The 16,162-nt window shown below is 52.0% G+C and overlaps 6 protein-coding genes across 6 annotated transcripts; 2 read left to right on the top strand and 4 right to left on the bottom strand.

Annotated features, from left to right (window-relative positions):
- Positions 1-344: 344 nt before the first annotated feature.
- On the bottom strand, positions 345-1,616 carry POX_b03121 (uncharacterized protein; the record flags this gene model as incomplete). Its single annotated transcript, XM_050112025.1, has 1 exon — positions 345-1,616. The coding sequence occupies one exon, from the start codon at positions 1,614-1,616 to the stop codon at positions 345-347; it is 1,272 nt and encodes a 423-aa protein (XP_049972371.1).
- Positions 1,617-2,305: 689 nt separating this feature from the next.
- On the top strand, positions 2,306-5,108 carry POX_b03120 (uncharacterized protein; the record flags this gene model as incomplete). Its single annotated transcript, XM_050112024.1, has 2 exons — positions 2,306-2,594; positions 2,662-5,108. 2 exons carry the CDS (start codon positions 2,306-2,308, stop codon positions 5,106-5,108), a joined length of 2,736 nt encoding a protein of 911 aa, XP_049972370.1.
- Positions 5,109-6,661: 1,553 nt separating this feature from the next.
- POX_b03119 (Oxysterol-binding protein) lies at positions 6,662-8,538 on the bottom strand (the record flags this gene model as incomplete). The annotated part of the gene is made up of 4 exons (XM_050112023.1): positions 6,662-7,450; positions 7,534-7,588; positions 7,670-8,000; positions 8,442-8,538. 4 exons carry the CDS (start codon positions 8,536-8,538, stop codon positions 6,662-6,664), a joined length of 1,272 nt encoding a protein of 423 aa, XP_049972369.1.
- A 1,522-nt stretch (positions 8,539-10,060) lies between these two features.
- POX_b03118 (uncharacterized protein) lies at positions 10,061-11,927 on the top strand (the record flags this gene model as incomplete). Its single annotated transcript, XM_050112022.1, has 3 exons — positions 10,061-10,507; positions 10,648-10,881; positions 10,989-11,927. The coding sequence occupies 3 exons, from the start codon at positions 10,061-10,063 to the stop codon at positions 11,925-11,927; spliced, it is 1,620 nt and encodes a 539-aa protein (XP_049972368.1).
- Positions 11,928-12,196: 269 nt separating this feature from the next.
- POX_b03117 (uncharacterized protein) lies at positions 12,197-14,452 on the bottom strand (the record flags this gene model as incomplete). The annotated part of the gene is made up of 9 exons (XM_050112021.1): positions 12,197-12,499; positions 12,578-12,661; positions 12,724-12,780; positions 12,855-13,093; positions 13,160-13,354; positions 13,417-13,541; positions 13,605-14,087; positions 14,155-14,194; positions 14,263-14,452. The coding sequence occupies 9 exons, from the start codon at positions 14,450-14,452 to the stop codon at positions 12,197-12,199; spliced, it is 1,716 nt and encodes a 571-aa protein (XP_049972367.1).
- Positions 14,453-15,390: 938 nt separating this feature from the next.
- On the bottom strand, positions 15,391-16,101 carry POX_b03116 (Efflux pump roqT; the record flags this gene model as incomplete). Its single annotated transcript, XM_050112020.1, has 1 exon — positions 15,391-16,101. One exon carries the CDS (start codon positions 16,099-16,101, stop codon positions 15,391-15,393), a length of 711 nt encoding a protein of 236 aa, XP_049972366.1.
- Positions 16,102-16,162: the final 61 nt, after the last annotated feature.

The following is a 16,162-nucleotide window of genomic DNA, read 5'->3' as shown; positions in this document are numbered from 1 at the left end:
CCGCAGCCCCGGTGGAGCTAGGCGGAGTCGACAACACGAAAAGCGTCATCGCGCCATCGAAGAAGCGCTGAGCGCCGCCCGAGCAGTGGACATGGTCCACAAATTGGGTTTCTCTCATGAGATACGCATTGCGGTACCAGCCTAGCTCAAGCATGTCTGAGCGTGCGCATTTTGCAGGCCGGCAGTAAGAGCTGGACGAGTTGGGGGTGCCTACGCTGGCGTGCGTCAGGCATGAGCCACGTTCTGATGTCTCCAATGATCTGGCCAGTGATGGTCGTAATAGACAGATACATCGTTCGTGAGACCACCGTTCCGAAAGAAAAGATAGCCTATGGAAAGAAATCTCATGCCCAGCTCATGTTCAAGCGCTGCAAAAGATGATCTTCCTCCTCGGTGACCCGAGAGCGAGAAGCCCCGATGCTTGCAGCCGCGGTCTCCTCCGGAAGCAACTCTTGGATCTGGTGTCCAAGATTGGTTGCAACCCGAATTTTCTTCCGGTCAATCAAGGAGCGGAGAGCATCACAGCTGATCCGCAAAAACGCATCCTGACGGACAACGCTCCATTTTTGAAATTTCTTGGGCGATAGACTGTCCACGTAGTGAATGAACGGGGTTGGGTCTGGATGAGTCGGATGGCAGAGAGTTACCGAGGAATACAGCAGAGACCGTGACGATGACAAGGCGGAGATAATCTCGGCATAATCATTGAATATGTGAATGGGGAGTTCAGTCGGTGATGGTTTCTGCTCCTCGAGTGTACGGGCCAGTTGAGCACCTGGCGCGAGCAACAGCGACTTGGCAGCTTTCAGATCCGCATGAAGTTCACCAGATAAGATCTGTAAGCGACGTGCACGCAGATAGTATGTGATAGCCGAGCTTAGACCAGCACCGTATCGAATCTCGGCGTCAAGAAGATCCTGAAGCAAATGATTGAAAGTCACTCGAGCTCTGTCCAGTGTCATGTTGCCATCAACTCCGCCGAGATCGCCAGTCAGCAGCATCTTCAACCACTCCAACACCGTATCTTGAAGACTTTCTGCAACCATGAATTTGGTCAAAGAGCCAGTAGAAGCTCTGTTATGCAGCAATGATTGTCTCGAGGCACCGTCAGAGGCCCAGAACCAGTTTGCGACTTTAGAGCCAGCTCGGGTGATCTTCATGGCGTTCCGTAACTCTTTCTCTCCAGATGACCTCGCAAGTAGCAGCTGGGATTTCAAACAGTCGGTTATGAAAGCAGGTGTTGCGGTTCCCGCAGCGAATGCCTGGTCGAAGAGAACCATCGGGAGCTCGGATGCATTTTCTGAACGTTGAGTTGAAGGAGTACTGTTTGGGTCGCGATCGACGGTCTGCATCTTCTGGGGCACTATACGAAACAATGGGTTGTCCAAAATACTGTGCAGATGTTGATCAGTTGCATGTGCAGACGACTCGGTATTCAATGGCGGGCGATCGCTCGTTTGCCCAGTCGTGTTCGGTGACGGATAGGTGCGGTCAAGTTGACGTCGGAAGGAAGAAGTGAGGGCGTTGAGGAGTTGCTGAGATTCGCGTGGCGTCCGAGGCAGCGGCTGATGTATCTTCGGCCAGGCTTTGAAGGAGAGTAATGAAGTACCCTTCATGATGAATGCGGTGTGTTGTCGGTGAGATCCAATTGATCCGTGAAGATGATGCGGAGGGAAGGGATCATGAAGGGAGGGATCGCCGCGAGGGGTGGGCGGTGAGGCAAGGCGAGTGCGCCCGAAATGGATGACGAGGAGATCAGGTGAGTGCGAAAGAGTCAGTCTCTGATTTGACACAGACACTTCTGGTCGATAGACAATCCTCTGCTGTAAAACTTCTAAACCAGAGCCCCAATCAGGCAGTAATTCATCACTTCTCCGTCGAAGACTTGTAGTTCTAAGAAAGAATAAGACTGCGGGCAATAGGCAGTCGCGAGCCAGCGCGACCCAATAGGCGCCACTCGCTAAAAGCCGGGCAGCGCCAAGACCAGCTGTGACTGCGAGCAACACATCAGAACCTTTAGCTTTTACCTTCTCCATACTATTGCTGTTCCTCACCTCCCCTCCTTCTCTTTGCCAACACGTCCCACTTCCTCTCCACAGATCCCTGATCTTGTTTGCTTCGGTGTCTCTGGACTACTTTTGACCCGCCCTCCGTGGTCCTGGTGCTGTTCCTCTTCTGCGAGGTTGCATCTCGACTCATCCTCAATTCGAATCCTTCCTTCACTTCCACGAATCCCTTGCGACGCCCTCTCCTCTCTCAATCGTCCTCTTTCCATTTCTTTCATCTCACACACCCATTTGATACAATGTCTGAAGTTCAGAGCCGGTCTTCTGCCCGTGGCAGAGTATCCACCCGCGGTGGCCGTGGTGGTTATAGCTCCAGAGGTGGCCGCGTTGGAAGCAACAGAGCCGCAAACGACAGCTCAGACTCTGCTCCATTCGATGAAGGTGAAATTGGCCAAATGAAGAAGAAATATTCGGACGCCTTGCCCACTCTGAAGGAGCTGTTCCCCGACTGGAAAGACGAAGACCTCGTGTTCGCTCTGGAAGACTCCAATGGTGAGATCGAGGAGGCCATTGAGCGCATTACCGAAGGTACAATCAATCTTTACATCTCAGTACCCCACTGAATACCGCCATGAGAGTTGTTAGAACTCAACAGGCATGATTGAAAACTTGTACGCTGACATGTTCCTTTCCTGTGTCACAGGCAATGTGTCGCAGTGGGGTGAGGTCAAGAAGAAGACAGTCGACAGAACCCGACCCAAGCCCAAGGACGTTCAGAACAACTCGACCGAGTCCCCTTCAGCTTCGCACCGTGGAGGCCGTGGTCGTGGTGGGTTTGAAGGTCGTGGACGTGCCCGCGGGGACCGTGGTCGCGGTGGTCGTGGTGGACGGGCAGGTGCCCAAGTTGCCAACGGATCCCACGCTTCAGGTCCAGGTGCTACAACTGATGCCCCCTCTGCAACCGAGCCCTCTGTGGCACCAACCTGGGGAGACATCGAGAGCGAGCCCACAGCTTCTGCACCCGAGCCTGTCGAGCCCAAAGCTCCCGCAGTCCCTGAAGGCACAAAGAAGGGCTGGGCGAGCCTTTTCGCGAAACCTACACCTCCGCCGCAGCCAAAGAAGGCTCCCGAGTCTGCTCCCGCTCCCGCTCCCACTGCTGCCCCTGCTCCTGCTCCCGAAGCTGCGCCTGAGCCTGAGCAAGCCGAACAACCCCAGACCGAGAAGCCAGAGGAGCCTGAGCCTGCTCCTCCCGCCGCTGCTGCTGCACCTGCGCCCGCGCCTGTTCCTGTGGCCGTCCCTGCCGCCGTCCCTGCCGCCGTTCCTGCGCCTGCACAAAAGACCCCCGTCTCTAAGCCTGCCGAGATCACTGTTCCTGTGATTCCCCAGGCGCAATCAAAGCCTACCAAGGACGATTTGACTGAGACCAACCTTGAGCAGATCCCTGATGCCTCTGGCCCAGCCCCCACTGCAACTGCTGCCAGCACTGTCGGCAGCGCCTTTGACTCTGCCACCGCAGCTACTGCTACCCCGTCGCGCTCTACCCCTAGCGCCCTTCCTGGCTCCGCCCTGAAGCACAGCACTCGTGCTCCTGGTTTCCAGCGACGAGTCATGGAACAACAACAGGCCGTCGTCATGCCCGGCAATCACGCAGTCGACCGCGCTGCTGTGCAATTCGGCAGCATGGGCCTGAACGGCGATGCTGTTGATATCGATGAGAATCGTGAGGAAGCTGAGACCCGCGCTCAGCCTCCTCAGCATTCCCCTGTTGCTCCTCGTGCTTCTCTTCCTCCCGTCACCCAGGGGGCCGTGGAAACACGCCCTGCCCCTGGTCTCCCCCCAGTTCCCCAGGGTTCCACTGACTCTTTCAACGACTTTGCTCGCTACTCCTCGGAAGCGCAAAAGCCTTTCGATCCTTTTACTCACCAAGTCGGTCAGCCCCAGCCGCAAATTCAAGAACCATTCGCCAACCAGGCTCCTGTGCAGCCCACTGCCACCAGCGGCAGCGAATACTCCCCCTTCTACGCTGTTGACCAGCAGCGTTTCCCATACAACTACTATGGTAGCTATGGACAGACCCAGGACGCCGGTGCTGGCCCGCGCGGTGCTGGATTTGGCGGTGTTTCTGCTGCTGAAGCCCAACCTCAGATCCCCACAACCCAACCTGCCGGACGGTACGGGCCCGTTGAAGCCACCAACAGTGGACACAACACCCCCAACCCTACCATGCCTGGTGCGACTCAGACCCCTGCTGCTCAGCACATGCCTGGTCAACAAAGTGCACACGGCTACGGCTATGGGTACCCTTACTACTCCAACCCTCATTACGCTTCCTACATGAACCAGATGGGTCAGCATGCTGGTGCAGCCTACGGGCGTTCCGGCCGCCCTTACGATGATGCCCGTCGCTATGACGAGCAACAACACTACGGCATGCCTCACACATCTCAGTATGGCTACGGTAGTCAATATGGCCCCTATGGCGGTGCCACTGCCGCCGCCGGAAAGGGCGGTATGTATGGCCAGCCCCACGGGTTCTCCTACGATCATGCCTCCTCTCCCGCCAATGCTGCCGCCGCCAGCTTCAACCAGAGCACTCCCGGCCGTGATTCGGTCTACGGCCGCGCTGGCTCGGTCCAGCCTGATAATCAGCAGACTGCCGCCGGCTCCAATGCTTTCAGCAGCGGAATGTCGGATGTCTTTGGCCGGTCCCAGGCTGGCTTTGGCCAAACTCCTCCCGTCTCACAGCAGCCTCCCGTGACCTCTGAGGACAGCAAGGCCTTCGATGCGTCCAAGACCGGCGGGCCTTCCCCGTCTCTGGCCCAGGCTAACCGCCCTGGCTCTGCCACCAACACCCCTGGTCAGACTCAGAACCAAACCGGTTTGCCTCCTCTGCAGGGTCAACAAGGCCAGCAAGGCTTCGGTGGCTACCCTCAGCTGAACCCCCAATACGGAGGGCTGGGTGGTCTCGGTGGCCACCAGGGTGGCGCATCTCAGAGTCACCAGCAGCAGACCGCGTACAATAACTACGGCGCCGGTTTCAGCAACTACTACGGCAACACCGGTCGTGGTAACGGGGGCTGGGGTGGCAACTATGGCCACTAGAGCCATGAAGCTCCTTCTCGTCATCTGATGGCTTTCCGTCTTCCCGCCTCTCTTATCACCTACAAAACACATATGGCGTTGCATCTGCGGATGAAGTGAGAAAGCAGACAAAGCACCTTGGCGTTTCTTTCCGCTCTGCGTTTCGCTTCTCCAGGAACGGGATAAGACCTTGCCGTCACCTATCCCATTTTTCCCCGAGTCTGGTACGAGTGAACGATGGAAACGACTCTTGCAAAACTTTCTCATCCCATTTTCTCTTTTCAACATCTGTGTAATCTCTTCTCGCTTCTGGGAGCTCTTGGGTCGGGTCTGGGAATATTCAGTCTTTGTGTCTCTTCACGTCTTTTCTGGTCTTTTTCAACTTTATATTTTCCTCCGTGTTTTGCTCTCATCTTCTAACAAAGGTTTACCCATCTCTTTGTCCTGTCTCCGATCTCCTTCTTTGGCTCCCACTACACTTGATGTAGCCTGTATTAAATCTACGAATTCCTGCCTCGACATGATGTCGGTTGTGTGCCTCCTCTCTCTCTCTCCTAGCTCTTTTGACTTAACCCTTGATTTCTGTTTCCCTCGCGGGCCCCAAAAAAAATAACGAGTCGTTGCTGGTGTCTTGTCTGTGTGCCAATTATCTGTCTTCCCTTCTTTTTTGTACTGTCGTGGTCTCTGGCTAGGCGTGGGATAATCTTCAACGGGCGCTCCCCGTAAAGGTCTCATGAGAGTGAGTCATGGAGCCCACGAGTTCAAAAAAAAAGCAATGAGTTACGCATTTATGCCAACTTGGAAGATCAATGTAATCCTTCAATGTCTGCAGCGCAAATCTTGGATCGAATATCACTTCAATTGGAGATTACTTCCCCCCCCCCCCAAGATGAAGACAGCAGGAAAATGTTCCAGTCCCACCAATTAGCGAAAACTTCCAGAAACTGGCCAGCTTCCAATCCCGTCTGTGCAGTGCGTGCCCTGATGTTGAACCCGATTCTAGGACCTAGAGATTGATAACCCTAAAGTTGATGCATGGGACTGCGGAAGGTGGAGGCATTTTTTGATATTCAAGTTACAGTGAAAGGTTTTCCCTTATTCTCTAGACAAGACAAACCACCACCTCGGATCCCGCTCCGTGTATCATGTCCGGTATGATGTATGATTCGACCAGTGTTGAAGCACATGAGCAAGTCAAGACGTCGGTGTCATTTAATTAGATGTCGCAACAGCATCCGAGAGTGCTGTGCGAAGAAAATACATGAGTCCGCACGGCATATGTTAGAACAAAAACTATTTACAGTCGAAATCAGGTGTACCATGGTAGTCACTAGACCAGTGCACAGGAGCAGCAACGGGAGCCCAGAATGCCTCCATCAATGTGAAATCCCAAGCGGAAATGATTACTCCCTCCGGGAATAAACGAGAAGAGAAAGTTTATCTTGCACTTGCGCGCGCGCTCTCTCTCTCTCTGTCTGTCTGTCTTTCAAAGACGTGTCAATCAAGTCTAATTCTCGGTTCTCGCAAGACCAACAGATCTGATGTGTTTCTTTTCTTCTCTTCTTTCTCTTTGCTCACTGAGACAGTCCCAAGCCTTCGCTTCCAACCTTGTGATAGGGTGGCTGGGCAGCCGCGGCGCGGTTTGGGTCAAAGCGCCAAACGCCACCGGTCTTGTCTGCCTCGAGCTGGCCAGCGAGATCAACAGAGTTCGCCACTTGCTGGAACAGGGGATCATCGTCCTTTTCGTCGATGCGGTTGAAGAACCGACGTTCCCACTCGCGACCCTCGGCCTTTTCCGCACGGCGCAACTCACGTTGGGCGTTTTCGATACGAGATTTGTACCCGGAGACGGCATCCATGTCGCCCTTTTTGATGTTTTCGGCGACATCGGCCCAGGCGCGACGACTCTCCCACAAATCTTGCTGTTCGAGAGGCGCCAGGGTCAGGGGAGTTGTCTCATTCTCCTTGACCACCCAGCGATCGACCACTTCTTTAGTGCGAGCGTTCTTGATCGTGAAGGCATCAGACCACTGTCCCTCCACAACGTAGAGAGGCTTCTTCTCTCCCTCGCTGGCCTTGTACAGGCTGGCAGTAAAGGTGTTCTTTTTGCCGCTCAACCAGCCCTTGCCCGAGTAGTCGATCTTGGCGATGTAGCCAGTGCTGCTGGCGATCTTGGTCGACTTCTCCAACTCCACGAATGGAGTTCCGTAGATGAGGGACTCGATGTGGAGGCTTGGGAGGGTGATGAGATACTTCTCCTTCTCGCTGGAGCCGGGTGGAGTGATGGTGTATTGGGCGTGTCCAATCTGCTTCACTTGGATGGTACTTGAAAAGGACGCTTTCTGAGCATTGTATCCTTGCAGCTATCCAGAGACTTTTTGTGAGACATGGTTCATTTTTCTCTGGGGAGAGCATTCGGCAGAATCTATGAGGGGTGATGACTTACCTCGACGCCGTGCTTCTGGTTTTGAATCGCATAGGCCGTGACAGGCGGGTGGTGACTAAACAAGATAGGTGTCAATCACCACTCGACCTCGAAGTCTGGACTGCTTGACAATGGCCACTCCTGTACGCAGACTTACCTCACTTGCTCACTGATCAAAGTGGTTTCACCCACATCCGAGTCGGGGCTTGCAAGCCACTTGCCAATGAAGAGTTCACCCAGGAACGGGTTCAACGGCTTCTTCTCACTGCCCAGCTTCTCGCTTCGACTGCAATACTGCTGGTGGAGGGTGGTGAGGAACCACTTGAGGACGAGGAGGGCGCGCTTCTCCGGATCGGCCTCTTTGGCGGGGCGACAAAGACGGAGGGGTGTTCGGCCCAGTAGGCCGAGTACTCGGTCAGTGAGGTGGTGGAGAGGATGAAGGGGGGTGCGGTCAAGGAAGACAGATCGCCGTTGAAAGAAGCAATAGACTATGACAACGATTCACACCATGTTAGTTTAAGCCGTCTGCATCATCACCCAGATCGAGTGGAGACTTTGATGTTTGTTATTTGCCTACCTTGAGGAAACTCGACCACGAGCCCTTGCTCTGAGGGGGGACCTGGCTCTGAGGTTCTTTCTTGGACGACATTGTTTCGGGTGGAATGTACGGTGATGGAACAAGGGAAAGAGCAGAAGTATACACAGGGAAGAAAATGGAGAGTGGAAGCTGCGTTATTATTTTTTTTTGTCTTTCCCAGTGCAGAGATAACAGGAGAAAGACTGGGGACGATAATAGCAGTGTCGACTAGCGTCACCGATCGATTTGGTGGGGGGAGGGCGGTCAGAGTGGATTGGAATAACGTCATGGGCGCCAGGGGAATCTGTATCACGGGCACTTCTCCCCCTCTCTCATCCTCTCGCACTCTTACGAGGTTGCCCAAACGTTGCTGGACCGATGATCTCGCCCAGATCCTGGCTCTGAGTGCCCAGTGTCCAATGTCCACCAACCGACCCCAACTTGACCATCCAAGATCGAGGTGGTGGTGGCGGGCCTCGCAATGTGGCTGAGGCGCGGGGCTCGGACTCGTTCTCGTGTAGAGGAAGCCGGGATTTCGATCGGGAACAGCAGCCACGCATGACATGACTCTATTCTCATTCGATGGAAATTTGTGAAAGCTCTGAAAGAAATGCAAGCAAATATCCTAATCATGGACCGCCGTGAAACATTATGATTATTGCTCTAGCTGTCCGTTGAATAGACCAGTTCAAGGGTATATTAGGCGAGTACGTCGAACAGTAGACTGCCTGAGCGTATCAGCAGGTATTCCTCCACCAGGCCTCGGTGCATCAAATCGGTTCCAGATAGTAATAAATCTCTTTTCTTACGCCTATCTGACTGGGAACTGTACTCATTCTCCCCCACGGATGGATATCCATTTTCGACTGTCCGGCTATGGATCACTGCAACCATAATTCAGGTACTCATGCATGGGTAGCTGTCTCGTAACCGGAGCTTTGTCTGTGCATGTGCAGCGTACCATATGCAGGCTTGAATAGAAATAAACAAATGAGTGAGATCTACCTGTCTATCATAGCCTATCACTAATGTTGAAGCTATTAGTATAGTGGACATAGGCCTATCAGTACCTTTTTCATGCCCTGTGCCTTGTGTTCTGAAGCCAAGTACGCTTTGCGCATAAGATGAATGAACATCAAGGCCATTGTTTGACTACTCTTGGAGTTTCCGGACAAAATATCCCGTAATCATATAGCATTCACCGATACCTACTCTGAATACTACTTACTACTAGCCACCAGCGCAATTACCGGTACAACCCATTCAGCTGCCGTGTACTGTGCAAACGCATCCTCGGATTCTTTTCCGCGTTTCTTGCCCGTTCGGGTAGTCGGCTGAGACAACCACCGACTCCACGCGTGTTACCCACGGTCTTCATTCCGAGGTCACTCTAGTGATGAACCATCAGAATGATCAGAAAGATAATAAAAACAACAGACCTCAAAGGACAAAAGAATATGTTTGGAGTGACAATAGATAGGGACTAACTTCATGCAACCTGCATAATTATCACTGGACTATCGCCAAGATATTCCATGTCATCTTACACTGATATCGCCAACAACGCCGAGTTTGTCGATCCTCGGCCAACGATGAATTTCACCGAGCCTGATTTCCTTGGATTTATTCCTACTTTTGTTTTTCCCCTCCTTCAAGAACTATTCTTATTCTTGTCAATTGTTGAGCTACGCTCTGAAAATAGTACAAGAACACATTTCCTTCTTTGCAAATTCTTTTTCCCCTGGCCGTCGTTTTTCACCCATTTTTGTAGAGCCCTGAATAAGCCTTTCTGGGTCTCGAATGGCTTCTCGGGAAGACGCCGAGAACCAGCAGAGACCAATCTGTCGTTCCATGACCAGTCGGTCATGTTTGTCTTTTTAAATCTCACTCAAATCCCATTCACACTTGTGTACAGCTCTTCTCAAGCCGACTTCCCTTTACCCTTTCATTCTTGAAACCCTGTCACAAAGTATGGGCCCGACAACCATGTCGCCTTCACCATCGAGCATCTCTCTCGACAGTACCCAGGAAATCTCCCAGGTCAGACCGACCCAGATCAGTCCGAGCTTGAACATGCAAAGCGAATCGCCCGCCGTCAAAGAGCAACTTCACATTGTCGAGAGTCATATATCGCATCATGACATGCCCATCAACAACGACGAATTCCACGAGGTAGATGCCGAGCAGTATCTCCGTTTCTCGCCGGCCCGGAAGAGACTCATCGTCTTCATCTTGTCCTTTTGCTCGTTTCTGGCCCCCATCTCTTCCACGTCGATCTTGTCGGGTATACCAGAGGTGGCGGATACTTTCCAGACCTCGGGGAGCGTGATCAACGCCAGCAATGCGCTCTATTTGACATTCATGGGAGTCTCTGCTCCTTTTTGGGGTCCGTTCAGTCAAGTCTTTGGGCGAAGGCCAGTGAGTTGAGTCCTCTTCTTATGCCCTTCTGAACCATATGTCCGTTGATTACTTGATTAGCAGTTTTTTTTTTCTTTTAATTGTTTTTTGAACGTCCCTTGTGACTCCTTGCTAATCACTTCTTGTGGTGGTCTTGCTAGATATTTCTGGCTAGTGCTTTTCTCTTCTTCGCCTTTAGTATTGGCACGGCTTTGGCACCGAATCTCCCGGCTTATTTTATCTTCCGGGTCTTGACAGCGTTCCAAGGAACATCCTTCTTGGTCGTGGGAAGCTCGGCCATTGGCGATGTCTATGAACCGCGAGCTCGTGCAACCGCCTTGGGATGGTTTCTGTCGGGCACTTTGATCGGACCGGCCTTTGGTCCCTTCATCGGCGTATGATTCCCTTGCAGTAGTCCCGTCATGCCCATAATTCCCCCTGCAGCAGAAAAGAAAAAGCAAAGGAGCAAAAAAACTGACCAAGATTCATCTCATTATACCAGGGCGTCATTGTCACCTTTCGATCATGGCGAGCGGTCTTTTGGCTTCAAACAGCCCTCGGCGGATGCGGCACGCTGCTGGTCTACTTTTTTTTCCCAGAGACTTACCCCCGTCTCGATAAATCCGAGCTTGTCTCCAAGAGCCCCTACGGCAAGGCCAAATCCCTTTCTCAGCAAGTGAACCCATTCAGAGTAGGTGTCCTACTCTTCTCATACCCGAATCTGTTCTTCGCGGGCCTGGCCGCCGGCGCTCTAGTATGGAACCAGTACTCCCTGCTCACGCCGATCCGATACGTGCTTAACCCACGGTTCCAACTGACCAGTCCTATTCAATCTGGACTATTTTACATCGCGCCCGGATGCGGATACCTGATGGGCACCTTTGTGGGTGGTCGATGGGCAGATCATGTGGTGAAGAAATGGATCCGCAAGCGCGGTGGAGTTCGTATCCCCGAAGACCGTCTCAAATCCTGTCTGCTGTTCATCACGCTTTTGATTCCTGGGTGTATTCTCGTCTACGGGTGGACGGTCGAGAAAGCTGTGGGGGGGATTCCTGTCCCCGTGCTGGTGATGTTTCTGCAGGGCGTGGGACAGCTGTTTTGTTTCCCTAGTTTGAACACCTACTGTCTGGATGTGATGCAGTCCACCGGTCGGAGTGCCGAGGTGGTGGCGGGGAATTATATGTTCAGATACGTGTTTGCTGCCTTGGGCTCGGGGACGGTTCTACCTGCGGTGCAAGCAATTGGGGTGGGATGGTTCAGTACGATCAGTGCCTTTTTCTTGATTGTCTCGGGTCTTTGTGTCTGGGCCACAACGAGATTCGGTCCTTCGTGGCGGGAGAAAGTTGATGGAAGGAATCGGCGCAAGAAAGAAACCAGTCAACAGCAAAAGGACGTGGGCCGTGTAGAACAGCGAGGACAAACGCAAGATCGGGGTCAATAACTGGACCATTTTGTGGCTTTGAAGGCATGTTTCGAGCCAGCTTCTAGATCTGCTGAAACTCCTGGTGTTTTGTCAAAAGAGAAAAAGTAAAGAAGGCAGAAATTAGATATTCGCCGATGAATTTTTCCAAGATGCCTTTGAATTTATCCTGTTTATTCTGTCAGGAGTAGCCGGGCATTCCCTTCTCGCAACAAGGTGCATCGTCCTGTAGGTAAGCTTTGCCGCGGCATGCGTGCAGCTTCGGTGTATCCGCAACGCTCAAATGCGTCTTAATCGCCGTCAAACTGAGCTGCCGATCTTGCCGACTCAACCCTCTCATTCCCATTCCCATTCCCAGCTGGTCCCTTGCCCTTGGCGATTGTGTCGGCGTTGATACCCACCTCTGCTACAACCCGATCGACTTTGCGCCGTTCAGTGAACTTTTTACAGTCCTCGCGGCCCTTTTCCACGTTCACAAAGCATATCACAATCATTGCCGTCGCGCAAATGGCGAATAGAAAAGGGAATCCCATCCAGTTGTTTCGTGTCTCGTTGATAATGGCTTGGATGACATTGGGTCCAATGATTGAGGACTATCGTTTCTTTGTCAGCCAAGAGTCATTGCACAACTCAGCATGCTGATACAAGAACTGCCAAATTTTTTTACTTACCGCGCGATTGGTTATCCCGAAGAGCGCAAAGAACATGTTATCGTAACCACTCGGAATCATTTCAGAGACCATGGTTTGAGCATACTGATGCGGGTCAACCGAGAGGTCAAGTAGACAGGCAGCCCCCGGGAAAGAAGCTATCTTACCGCGTAGTAGGGAGCCTGGAAGAGGCCAAATACAACATTGTAGAAATAAAACTCCCACTGCGAGGAGAGCCCAATGGCAGGTTAGATGGTGCAACGCTCAAGACAAAAAGATGTCCAAGGAATCTTCTTACTGTATTGTGATATCCAATGCGACGAGTCCAGAGTCCTAGCATGCCCCAGAAGGGTATGAAGACGGTGAAAAAGTTGGTGAAAAGAAACATCGACTTTGTCGTGAATCTAAAGTACTTTTGAATATACCAGAATCCGAACGTCGAGGCAATGGAGCAAGCCGCCTGGACAATCCCCAGATATGTCAATTGGAGAAATGAGAATGAAATTTGATCATTCTGGATGATGCTGACAAGAGTTCCTGAAGAGAGAGAATAAATAGTTAGGAACGCTTGTAGTTTATGAGATGTCAGACGAATGAAATTACCAGTGGTGTTCAGTCCATCGGCAAGCAGGAAATAAGCGACAAAGTAGAGAAAGGTTTGCGGCAGAGACCTAATCTCGCGCACTGCGAGCCAGATCTGCTTGAACCCAATGGTCGCGTAACTGGAGCCTCTGGGGATGGAGGGTCCAGGGCGCTTCTGCTGAAAGAGGAACCACCATATCCCTAAGATGACCCAATCTAGCAGTTGGTAGAGATGATCAGTAGGCAACGAATAGCTTGAGGTGTCGAATCCATCTTACACGAATTAGTCAGGCAAAGTGCCAGATTGTTCGAGAATGGGTTGTGCTGCATCGGCAAAAGAACGCTCAAATTCAATACCAGCGTGAGCAGGTATCCAATGTTGCTGTGAGCAGTCGAAATATTACTATCATTGGACCAGTCAGCATTCGTCTTTCGATACAATCTTCCTCCAACAATTGAGAAATACCTAATGTGGTTGCGCTCCAGTGACTCAATCACGTCGTATTCCTTTTGGTCGATTTTGCCTTCCCTCAAGTCTTCTTCCCGTGCTTCTCGTACGTTCGGCATGTATTTTGCCAAACGAGGGAACACGGCAGCGTAGAAGACCAGTGTTGACCCATAACAAATGTACGCAACAACGTAGATTGCCATCGCAGCAGGCCACTGGCTTGGATTGCGGATGGCCATCATGCCGTACTGTAGCGCCCAGCAGATCACCGTCAGAACAAGAAGTAGCCATCGACCAAAGGACCCGTAGTCAGCAGCACTCCCTAGCCAGACAAAGATGACTGTCATGAAGGTGAAGCAGAGACCATTTGCAATCAGAATCACCGATGAGATTGATCGAGTGCCACCAGCCCAAGGTACCACGCATGCAGAGGAGTTGGTACAAGGTAGTGGTGGATCTGTATTTGGTTGAAATCCAGCCCCGTTCAATGCCCATTGAAACCTGCGTCACTCTGTCTCAGAAGATGGACTTTGATCAAAACCTTCGCTGCTCACTCGTCGGTACTTACAGTGCTTGGCTATAAGAGCCTGGGCCAACCCCATTGTCGCCTACATTGCCACGCCATGATTTGTGCTCTGTTAGGTTTTGGACAGAGTATTGGAACAGAGATTCTCACCATTGTAGTAGAGATAGTAGGACCAAAGTTCCTTTCTGGTTGTGGTAGGCTGCTCATAGGCATCCTCATCGACTCCAAATAGCCGCTCATACTCCTCGAGTGTAGGCTCAGGCTCCGGCGGCGTGAACAATACCGGGGCCACTTCCACCGTTGTGTGTGCCCCCGAGTCGCAATTCCCTATAGCTTTCATGTTCTGCTTTGCATGCAGCTATTGATTCCTGCCCATTCAATCAACGATAAAAGAGGAGAATATCGATGATGTGATTCTCATGGATTCTGCCCCTCTAGAACATCACCTTTCAGTTCCCGTTCGTAAAAGTCTACCCCGCATTTGACTTGCACCCCCTGTTGACCTGCGCTATCTTTCTTTGGTGGGAAATGATTGACGTCCGAAAGAAAAGAAAAAGTGGTCTTTCCTCGATGGACAGTAGGCTGAGCTGAGCTTTGATGATTGATGAATGGCCATGTGACTCGATGTAACCTTGTCTTGACGTCGCCGGTAGATGGCATGGACCTCATCAAGATCCGCTCACGTGTATGTCCCACGTGCTTCTTCTAACAGATGGTCGAAAAACTCGAATAGTATAGATTTTTGAAGCAGCTCTATTGCAGGAATGAACGTGTCGGCGGAGAAATCGTGGAGCTTGTGAAGATACGGCTGCTGAGACAAGTCCCATTGACCAAATTCACTCAGTTGGCATCAAAGATGTCTCGTCGACTGATTTTACCATGCACCAAGGGATGGAGGCTAAGGCAACCTACTAAATATCCAAGATGGAACCATGAACCTTATATCGAATGGAAAGAGTATACGATCAAGTCCAGTAGTTCAGCATGGCTCCTTTGCCTGTCAATCCCTAAAATGGCCGGCCGGATCAAAATGCCAACCCTTGCAGGTAGATTCCGCTCCACCAAGCATTAAGATGATCTTACTGGTGAATTGTCAATTTAATCAGGGGAGGTAGCGTTGATTCTTCAAGGTCCAAAAATGATTATAAAATGCTTTCAAGCAGAGAGAGAATTATAAGTTAGTATACAATGCTGGCTGTCTAATAATATTAAGCAGGTGGAAGAGACCTGGTTGTTCGTTTTCCGTCGTCAAGGCATCCAAAGCAGATACCAAAAATATCACAGCGCAGGTACAGCGACCTCTCCCTTGTTCCCTGCCTTCTTCACACTCTTCCATTCCAGGAACAAACTAGCCACAAAGGCCACCACTGCAAGTGCAAGACTGACCCGGTATGCGTTGCGCAGACCGCTCATGTACGCCTTGATCACGTTGTGCAGCTGGTCGATCTGACCCAAGTCGGTGAGTACCCGGCGTGTGGCAGTGGCGCCTCCACCCACGATCGCTTCAGGGTTCACAGTGGGGGCATACTTTTGGATGCCACTGATCAGACCGTTCTGGAAGACTGACTGAGCCACGGCAATGAAGAGAGCTCCTCCAAGAGTCTGGGCAGCCATCACGGCGGCTGTGCCGACGGGGATGTCGGCAGCCGGCAGCACGGTCTGGACGGCAGTCATGGGCACTTGGAAGCCGGCACCGGTACCGGCGCCGACCAGGATCTGGTAACCGATCCACTTTCCGGCCGAGATATCAATGTCGTAAGTGGTGATCAGGCCGGTGCCGATGGCGGTGATGGCTGAACTGACAATGAGGAAGGGAGTGTAGTATCCCACCGCCGTTGTGGCAGCACCAATGACGACCGAAGAGACGACGGTAGCCAACATCATGGGCAACAGCTGAATACCTGACTTCATTGCACTGGACCCTTCAACACTCTGGAAGAAGATGGGAACATAGTAGACAAGCAGGAAGAAGGCGCCTCCGAAGAGCATGGCGAAGATGGCTGCCGAGAGAACACTGCGCTGTTTTAGGATGCGAGGGGGCAGGGTTGCC

Source organism: Penicillium oxalicum, chromosome II, assembly GCF_001723175.1.
Source record: "Penicillium oxalicum strain HP7-1 chromosome II, whole genome shotgun sequence".
In the NCBI taxonomy this organism is placed as follows: domain Eukaryota; kingdom Fungi; phylum Ascomycota; class Eurotiomycetes; order Eurotiales; family Aspergillaceae; genus Penicillium; species Penicillium oxalicum.
This window is presented reverse-complemented; position numbering and strand designations above follow the sequence as displayed.